General features: G+C 34.9%; 1 protein-coding gene across 8 annotated transcripts in view; it reads left to right on the forward strand.

The window, feature by feature from the left end:
* Positions 1-9630, forward strand: part of LOC111500234 (DNA mismatch repair protein MSH5) — a 12546-nt gene extending 2916 nt beyond the window's left edge. For 5 of the 8 annotated variants that reach the window (XM_023151932.1, XM_023151928.1, XM_023151934.1 and 2 more), the window contains 29 exons: positions 196-350; positions 453-554; positions 619-646; positions 721-752; positions 844-901; positions 1043-1129; positions 1266-1322; positions 1906-2007; positions 2092-2136; positions 2385-2462; positions 2726-2776; positions 2866-2947; positions 3754-3827; positions 3917-4016; positions 4277-4376; positions 4511-4600; positions 4689-4753; positions 4845-4903; positions 6627-6703; positions 6793-6879; positions 7123-7184; positions 7262-7323; positions 7803-7856; positions 7940-8025; positions 8417-8448; positions 8531-8554; positions 8673-8788; positions 8913-9009; positions 9477-9630. In XM_023151932.1, the coding sequence (XP_023007700.1) occupies positions 196-350; positions 453-554; positions 619-646; positions 721-752; positions 844-901; positions 1043-1129; positions 1266-1322; positions 1906-2007; positions 2092-2136; positions 2385-2462; positions 2726-2776; positions 2866-2947; positions 3754-3827; positions 3917-4016; positions 4277-4376; positions 4511-4600; positions 4689-4753; positions 4845-4903; positions 6627-6703; positions 6793-6879; positions 7123-7184; positions 7262-7323; positions 7803-7856; positions 7940-8025; positions 8417-8448; positions 8531-8554; positions 8673-8788; positions 8913-8993 (2046 nt within the window). In that variant the 3' untranslated portion in view covers positions 8994-9009; positions 9477-9630. The remainder of the gene's footprint in view (positions 1-195; positions 351-452; positions 555-618; positions 647-720; positions 753-843; positions 902-1042; positions 1130-1265; positions 1323-1905; positions 2008-2091; positions 2137-2384; positions 2463-2725; positions 2777-2865; positions 2948-3753; positions 3828-3916; positions 4017-4276; positions 4377-4510; positions 4601-4688; positions 4754-4844; positions 4904-6626; positions 6704-6792; positions 6880-7122; positions 7185-7261; positions 7324-7802; positions 7857-7939; positions 8026-8416; positions 8449-8530; positions 8555-8672; positions 8789-8912; positions 9010-9476) is intronic. The other 3 variants (XM_023151933.1, XM_023151931.1, XM_023151930.1) reach the window with 2 other exon arrangements.
* Positions 9631-9759: the final 129 nt, after the last annotated feature.

Here is a 9759-nt window from a genome sequence, read left to right on the forward strand (position 1 = left end):
TTTTTTTTTTTTTTTTTTTTTGTTATTTGAATTGGTACCTAATATCGCAAGAGATTTTGTAATCTGTTAATGTTTACTTCCATAAAAAATTTTGCTTGTAGTTCCACTGCAATGTCAATTTAACTTTTTTTTAATCTGGAATTGAACAATTATTTCGGTGGGATTGGTGATGTTTCCTCCTACGGACAATTATAGCTGAGTTCTATGATGGACGTGGGAAGTGATGTTCAAATTCGTGCTAGTGGGGGTCTTCTTGCCATACTGGAAAATGAAAGGATCGTGGACACGCTTGAACAAAAGGAACTTGGAACTTCATTGATAACGATTGATTCTGTCATAGAAATTTCTTTGTATCCTTTTACTTGTTATCTTATTAGCCAAATTACTTGTACTTAAAGTTAAAAAGTAAAAAAAAAATTATATTAATCCTTCCTTCACTTCTGATAAAACAGAAACAAATTTTTAAAACTCGATGCAACAGCTTTGGAAGCATTGCAGATATTTCAAACCGACAAACATCCAAGCCATATGGGCATTGGAAGAGCAAAAGAAGGGTGATTGAGAACTTACTTGTCAGTGTTGCTCTGAAGGAAACTAATCTAATATTTCTTGACGCAGGTTCTCTGTATTTGGCATGATGAATAAGGTATGTGTGCATTGGTTTCTTTTATAATTTGAAGCACATATACACACGCTATTGATACAATCTCCTCATTCCAGTGTGTGACACCTATGGGTAGACGCCTCTTGAGGTGCACATTTTCTACTAGGAACTTACTGACGGCCTTTTCTCCATATATCTCTTATTTTCCTAAAACTTGGATAATGGCTGTTTCTATTTAGAAACTGGTTCCTGAGGCCATTGGTGGATCTTGAAAATTTGAATAAGCGACTTAATGCAGTATCCTTTTCTCCATCCATTGTTGGACAATACAGAAGCGAGTTTACATTTAAATGTGTAAACGATATGTATTATGTCGTAAAATTCTGAAAAAGAAGGATAAAAATATGCTTTTGTTCTTTAACAATTAACACAATAAAGATAACGTTCTTTATTTCTTCTGAGGAATTGATGCATTCTTTACGTGAAACTCTAAAGACTGTCAAGGACATTCCCCATATACTCAAGGTAGCAGGGTTTCTTTTATTATTCATAATTTCTGTAATCTATGCTTGACAAACACATTACCCACAAACATGGGCAGTTAGTTTTCACTTGTAATTGGCTTAATATGTATATTTTTTCAAATTTTCTTACATGGAAGAAATTCAATTCCCCGAGCTCAACATATTCTTCTGGTGATTGGACTTCATTCTTGAAGGTTTGTTAACCTCCTTTTAAAATGCTATAACTTTTTTACTCTGTTGCCCGTCTAATTAGTAATCGTCATCATTTGGAAGTGCCCTATTGTTGGTCAAAAAGGCAAGTCCAAGGTATGAGAGAATTGCTGCATAATTTTGTTCTGATGTCTTAACCTTTGCTCACCATTGGTTTGCATGTGACTAAGTGTCACGTTTAAATTCGGTCGAATTGAATAAGTTAACATCTTTTAATGTTAAATTCATCAAATGATCTTTTATATCACCATGAATATGATTTTTAATGCACCATCATTATTGTTAAATCAAATAGTGATCATGTGAGTTTGGGACAATCATTTTTCCTTGACAACATTGTACTACAATTCCTTTCATCTTATCAAGATTATTTCCAGTTATCATCTGATTTTTATAAGAATGAGGAGAAAATTCACGGGGAGTTGGCAGCCAACTCTTTCTCTCTTCATTTTTATTATTACTTTTTTCCATTGGTACCGCTCCATATCGTGAGACATTTTTTCATTAGCAATAAATTTTTTAAATTTTGTTTTGATCTTCTGTCTCTTATTATTTTTTCTACTGCAGAGTGTTTGCTCCCTTCTGCACGTGAATAAAATATTTGAAGTTGGCATGTCAGAGAATCTTAGAGACAACATGAAGCACTTAAATTTGGACATTGTTGAGAAGGTACCCAATAATATCTTTGACTCACTTTCTATTTGGTCAAATTGACATTTTAATGAGCCTTGTGTAAATCTTTGTTTATTGCAGGCCAATTCGTGCATTACAACAGAATTAGCTTATGTTTATGAATTGGTCATTGTTTCCTACTTCCCTGGTATTCTATTTATATTTCTGTTTAATCGCTGATGTTTCTGCTATAATGGAGAAAGAAACTATGGGTTAATTATAATTGGAGTGATGGAACTAGTAAGGGTCATTATCCCTTCACTGTGTCCTTTAAATGTACATTACCATGATTGAATTTTCTATAAGCTTATTGGATTGCCCTTTAAGAACTTCTGTAATGGTCCTCATAAAATATTTGGCTTCTCATCTTGAAGGTTATTGGCGTCTTAGATGTTAGTAGAAGCAAAGAGAAGTCATATGAGACAATTGTGAAGGAGGGTTTTTGTGATGAGGTGAGAGATAGTTAACCAGTTTAAGTGCTCTTCTTACCCAAGTATTATTCTATTCTTAGAGGGACATATTTTTCCTGTCCGACGAGATACTGATCATCCTGTCATCTTTCCACGGTTAGTTTGTTGGTATAGCATGCATAGAGTTGGTTTGTTGTCTTTAAGAATAATACTGACAATTTAAATCTGACGTAGTATTTAGCTTTTATTTCTGGATTACATTGGATATAAACTCTTACATTCTTTTTTTTTTGGATGGCTAACAGTTGGATGAGCTGAGGGAAATCTATGAGGAATTGCCTCAATTTTTGGAGGAGGTGCATTATGCATGTTTTAAAACTTCAAAAGTTAGATGTCAAGTAGATTGCACGAATGAGTTTTCCATCAATTTCACCGCTCCTGACAGGTTACATCAATGGAAGTTGCTCAATTTCCTCAGTTGTGTAAAAACAAGCTTGACCCCTGTATAGTCTATATACATCAAATAGGTCCGCATTCTTTCCAGAGCATTTCACTGAAAAAGTTACTTTAACTTATCCATACTTTATAGGCATTTCTGCTGGAAAATTGGGACTAGTATATGAAATGGCCTATTAAAGTGATTTTATGCAATCATTTTCAATGTGTTGTCACCCCATATATTGCACCTTTTAAGAACTAGGACATGATCATTACCATCCTTTAATGCAGTGAAAAAAGAAAATTAAAAAAAAAAAGGAAAAAAAAGAAGAAAAAAAAGCTACTCATTATCTTGCATGGTCCGTGTAAGGTTAACTTGTGTGAGGAATCATGGATCTCTACAATGATATGATACTGTCTACTTTGAGTATAAGCTCTCATGGCTTTGCTTTGGGAGATGTATTCCTTACTTATAAACCCACGATCATTCCCTAAATTAGCCAATGTGGGACCCCTCCCAACAATCCTCCCCTCGAACAAAGTACACCATAGAGCCTCCCCCTTAATTGAGGTTTGACTTCTTTCTCTGGAGCCCTAGAACAAATATACCATGTTAGGCATCACGGATCTCCTCAATGGTATGATGTTGTTCACTTTGAGCATAATCTCTCATGGCTTTGTTTTGGGCTTCCCCAAAAGGCCTCGTACCAATAGAGATGTATTCCTTACTTATAAACTCATGGTCATTCCCTAAATTAGATCCTCAACACATTTGTGTGTTATTGTCTTGCGTGGTCATTGTTATGCATATCTTGTGTTATTGTGTTTTCATTTTTCGGCAACAGGAGCCAGGATATTTATCTCTCTTCCTGCCTAACCCCACTCCCCCCTCCAGGGTATTTATTAAGCATATTTGAAGAGAAACTTGAAGATGGCACGTTAGAGATCCTACGAGACTTTGAATTTGCTGTAAGCTGTTTAATCTTTGTTATAACTGATAATTCTGACATTATTCTAACTGCTTTAGCTAAAAGCTTCTTAAATCTTTACAAATTCAGTTCTCTGATGTGGATGGAGATATAAAGAGATACTTTTACCGTAGTCCAAAAACACGAGAATTGGATAATCTACTTGGAGACATTTATCACAAAATTTTAGGTACTATGTGTTCGTTCCTATTACTCTGAATTTTCCTTAATTTCTTGCAGTAGATTATTTAAAGATTTTTCTCTTGGTTGGCATATATTTCAGCTCTGAATAAGATTTTGATGTTTAGTTCCAAATTCCAATTTATCCACAAAAATCACCCTTAACAGATGGGAATTAAAAAAGAAAACAAAGCCATTGATCTTAATTTAAATTGTCACGTTAATTAAATTACTCTTAAAATATTTGACCTTGCCTTCATTGATTCCTAGAAGACATGGAGAGGGCAATTATTAGAGACTTGGTGTCACATATACTTGTTTTCTCTCTGCATCTGCTTAAGGCTGTAGATTTCGCGGCTGAGCTTGATTGGTGAGAATATTTTCTTCTTTTTCACTTATGCTCTGTCGTCTCAACATGCTACCACATTCTTGGAGGACCCTGAATAGTTGGTTTTCTCATTGTGCATTTGAACATCTATCAATCATCTTGATGGTTTTGCACAGCTTTTTATCACTAGCACTGATTGCTCGTCAAAACAACTATGTAAGGCCAGTTTTAAGTGCAGATAGCATGCTTGATATTAAGAATGGAAGGTTGGAACCTTTGACTGTGCAGGTCATGTTGAATATTCACTCAAATTCTAATAATCGAGTACTTAGATTTGTAGTACATATGCTGTAGGCACATTTTGCAGGAAATGGCTGTCGATACGTTTATTCCAAATGACACGAAGATTTTTGATGATGGTAATTGATGGTGCATTACATAGCTGTATTCAACTTCAAACTAGAAATGCGCATCTGCTTCTAATAACTTTTTAAGTTTATGTCTTTTCAGGAAGAGTTATTATCATTACTGGCCCAAACTATTCTGGTAAAAGTATCTACATAAAACAGGTAAATAAATGTTCATTTTTTCCTTTCTAAAGTGGTGTGCTGTCCCGTCTCTCTCTCTCTCCACGTTATTGCATATTTGGTGAATTCATTCTCTTTTCGTGGAGTCTTCATTTGTAAATGAAATAATAATATGGGTCCGTAAATGACATTTAAAGATATCTATGTTTAAAGATCTATTGCAGAGTGAGGGTGTTATGACTGATTGTGGAAAGTCATAACTGATTTTCCTTGACACTGAGTGCTATTCTTCACGAAAGATTAGTTGGATATGGTCAGAACAAGTTCACACAAACAGTTACTAATTCCAAGTTTATATTTCCTGCGATGCATCTGTTGGTTATAGCCAGCCTAACCAGTTATGAAGGAGATGTAGTGACGGACAATTAGAAGTTAGGAAGCATTAAAGTCTTTAGTGGTTAGAAGCTTCCGAGATTCCAGGAAGGAAATTTTGTCAATGGACTAAACTGAAGATTAGAATGGAGGTGGATGGTTAAGGAGGATGATGGAGGCAGAGCAGAGAATAAATTCGAGCTACTTCATGAAGTGCGATGCATTACGTGGAAGGATCCAACAGAGTTATAGCGATTGAACTGTATCCCCTCTTCAATATTTTCTCTTCTACTTAATGCAAGAATTGATCATTAGAGCTCCTTGTGGATGAAGATGACTATGAGGTGAATTAAAGAGAAAATTAGAGAGACCTTAAAAATGGTGATGGCTCAACTTGAATTCAGAAGTTGGGTTCACAACTCCAAAAACCATGCTGTTGTTTTACTCAGTAAACTGAAGCTTTGACATGTGTTGGATTTATTGGATCATTACCATCATTCATCTGTTCACTATGCCTTTCAAGTCATTTTATGGTAGTGATGCTCCTAAGCTAAGTAACTTCCAAAGATTAGCAACTCCCAATGATGTTGTAGATAAAGTCCTTAGAAATGATATTTTATAAGAGGTTAAATTCAAATGTGGACAGCTCAGCAATAGTTTTAAGATTGACGGACCAGGATTGAGAGAGCTAATTTTTGTACATGGTGATTCAATATTGCCTAGTATGTAAATAAGAAACTGACACAACATTCTATGGTCCTTTAGAAGCAATGGTGGGAAAAGTGGATTATCATCTTTTCTTGCCAAATTTATGTTCCATGTCTAATGTTTCATGTGTCACAACTTCTTGATCAACCTAAGCACTGGTTAAAACATATACTTTCGAGACAGAGAGGTTGAAGGTTTGAATTCCTCACCCCACATGTTGAACTTAAAAAAGAAAAACTTCATGTCGCTTGTGGATCTATTTTTGAAGGTATACCGCTTCTGCCTCATCTTAGTTCTGACAATGAACTCATTGTGGAACCTTCAACTTTTTACGGGATTCAACTGCATGAACCAACCTAGTTTTTAGCTCAGAGCATTCACTAAAGGACATGGATATGTGATGATCTTTGGAACTGTTCCACCTTGCAGTCCAACAGTTTCCATCTTTTCACTTTGAGAATAAGGTGCACCTTCGGGCCAGAGAGAAATTTCCACGCTTCATGTAGTCACGAATGAGTGGGAGGATAACTTGAGGATAAGGGCAGACCATAAATTTTCTTAGGAAGGAACAAAATTTACATGCTAACTTTGCCCCCTTCTATGTACATTAATGAGTTGAAGAGAAATGAAGAGGAATAACAAGAAGTCTGCATAGCTCTAACCCCAGTTCTTCCGCACCTTCCAGGTTGCTCTTATTGTATTCTTGTCTCATATAGGAAGCTTTGTTCCAGCAGATGCTGCAACCGTGGGTTTGACTGATAGGTCCGCATTCCATGTGATGATATCTTCCCTCGTTCTAATGTTGCGTTTAAATTATTGCTTATCAATGATTGCATAATGGGCTTTCGCAGAATATTTTGTGCTATGGGAAGCAAGCATATGACTGCAGAACAATCAACTTTTATGATTGACTTACTTCAAGTTGGGATGATGCTCAGGTACATTCAATAAATAGCTCCTAACTTCCCTGCCTGCACGACCAGAAAAATAGCAGGGGTTGCAAGATATTTGTAGAATAAATCTTGATCGTTGCATAGCTAATGTCTAGAGTGGAAACTTAGAATCGAGTGCTTGAACAATGGCATGACCTTAACAGTTGAATCTGCTTATCATTGATTTTGTTTTATTAACAAAATACACTAACCCTTCTATTTTAAATACTATTATTGTGAAAAATTCAGGCAGGCGACGTGCCAATCTTTGTGCTTGATAGATGAATTTGGTAAAGGTACCCTTACAGAAGGTTAGGCTCACCAATTTCACTAATTTGAATGTATGCGTATGATTTTGTAAACTCACTGTTTTGTCTGTACAATTAAGATGGCATTGGTCTTCTCGGTGGAACCATCGACCACTTTGCAAGTTCTAATGACTCTCCAAAGGTTTGACTTCCTCTCCTAAATATCATATTGTTTTGATTGCTTGGTTTATTTATTTTTACACCAAGTGTTGTTTAAAGTTTCAAATCTTTTGGGGCATCAACAGCTCGTCGTGTCAATGCAGTTTTCCTCTTTACTCGTACCTTTTAGTGAACTTTCATAAGAATTTGTGCAGTTGAATTTAATTTTTGTAAGGTATTTAATAGAAACTTTAGGTCATTCAATCCCAAAATTTGATATAATGCACAATATATACAAAATGCATGTAATGGCCAATAATATTTATGATAAATGTGATATGACTGTAGGGATCAACATGGATTTGTATTCAAATTTTGGAATTAAAACGAAACTACTAGTGTTAGAACTAAAAGGAAATAACTTTAAGAGTAAAGGGGCCAATAAAAAATAAAAGATAATGTTATGAAGCTGCCTCTGGTTAGATTATAAGCATTCGTTAAAATGATTGCTCATGTTTCCAGGTGTTGGTGTGCACTCATCTAACTGAGCTAATTAATGAAAGTTTACTGCCAATGGTAATTCATTTGCATTCTTCTACTCTAAAACATCTGTGATCTTGTCACATGAAATTTCTAGTGTCCCCTTTCTCTTATTCCAGTGTAAAAGGATCAAGTTCTACAACATGAGCATGATACGACCCGACAATGATTGCACTGAAAATGAAGATATTGTATTTCTTTATCGGTAACATATGTGATACGCATCTTTTGTTAGTTTGCTAATAATCCCAGCTTCTCCTTACGTAGCCATTCTTTTTTCATTGCATTTGATAATCTAATATCTATTAGTTTCTTTAAATTTGAAATTAAAAAAGAAGATAGACATTTTACCATTTATTCTTTTCTATTTAAGCATACAAGAAAAGAAGCAAGAAACTTCGCTTTAACTCAACTTACACAGCCCAGAAACGAGATGTTTTCAGAGATTTTCATGGAGTTTCATGGAGATTACTTCTATGCATTAGATTTTAGATGTTGTCTTATGGGCCATATTTTAAATTTTAACCCTTCTTTAGCCTTAAAACATAGGATTTAATGCACTCAAAATTTTCATTTTTGACGCTATTCTTTTGCAGTTTGGTCCCAGGACACGCACTTCCTAGCTACGGTAAGCAGATGATATAAATACAGAAAGATAAATCTTTACGTAAAAGTACTTTTCAGAACCGTAAATTTATATTCTGCTGCAGGTCTGCATTGTGCGTTACTTGCTGGTATATCTTAAAAACAGATGAGTTTAAAACATTTCTGCATTCTTCAAATTGAAAGTAAAATCATTGTGCGTTACCTTGCCATCATTATTGCTGGGAATTAATCCTATTTCTCTCAAAGGCGTTCCTGATGAGGTTATTAAGAGAGCAGCCTTTGTTTTGGATGCTATGGGGAATAACAAGCATGTTGAGCGGCTGCACAACGAGAATTTATCCGCTCAGGACAAGCTATACCAGGTGTTTTATGACTTCAATTTTTCCTTGGGTTTGTAGTTATTTGTGTTGTTTGCTGCACTATTTATGATGCCTTCCAGCTGTGTTGGCAGAGTATTGGTGTGTTTGAACTTTGAACTTAACACAGGACGCGGTGGACAAGTTGCTAGGACTTGATGTTAACAAGTGTGATCTCAGCCGTTTCTTTCAGGGCATATTTCCTTCTTAATCCAAAATCTTTTAAGGTAATCCTGTTTTTCTCTCAACACGCCATCTCTCTAAACTTTGAATTTTGATTTATTATGATTTGGGATGTGACTTACTGGTTGAACAATAGCGGGCATGTTGAAGATTGTTGGGAGGGAGTCCCACCTTGATTAATTTAGAGAATGATCATGAGTTTATAAATAAGAATACATCTCATTAGCATGAGGCTTTTCGGGAAAGCCCAAAGAATTTATGCTCAAAGTGGACAATATCATACCAAAGAGCTTATGATCATGTTCCTAACTGAGCGTGTAGTATGCAATATTTTTAAACTAATTATGTTAACTAATTTTTATATCGATAATTTGTCTGCTTGTGTCACAATGTCAAATAGTTGCTCTTTAATTAAGGGTTCTTTCAACAAAATGTTCATATTTAAATGAGTATAATCAAAATGAAAAAATATGAGACTTTATTGAACTAAATTTGTCATTAATCCGTACAGTTTCCAATTGTAGCATCTTCCGAGAGACTTTCAAGTATGGTTTACAGAAGATTCCGTCCCCAAATGGAGGTAATACAGACAACATTAAGGGGTAATTGTTAAAATAACATCTTCTTTTCGCTAATGCTTTGGTGCCAGTTCCATTTTAGTTCCATTTTCAAGTGTCCAATTTTATTCTCTTTATTTTTTTAATTAATCTCAAATATAATTTTTACGGTTAGTTAGTTAGTTTTTTTTTTTTTTTTTTTTTTTTTTTTTTTTTTTTTTTTTTTTTTTTTTTTTT

Source organism: Cucurbita maxima, unplaced genomic scaffold (genome assembly GCF_002738345.1).
Source record: "Cucurbita maxima cultivar Rimu unplaced genomic scaffold, Cmax_1.0 Cma_Scf00028, whole genome shotgun sequence".
NCBI classification, from domain to species: domain Eukaryota; kingdom Viridiplantae; phylum Streptophyta; class Magnoliopsida; order Cucurbitales; family Cucurbitaceae; genus Cucurbita; species Cucurbita maxima.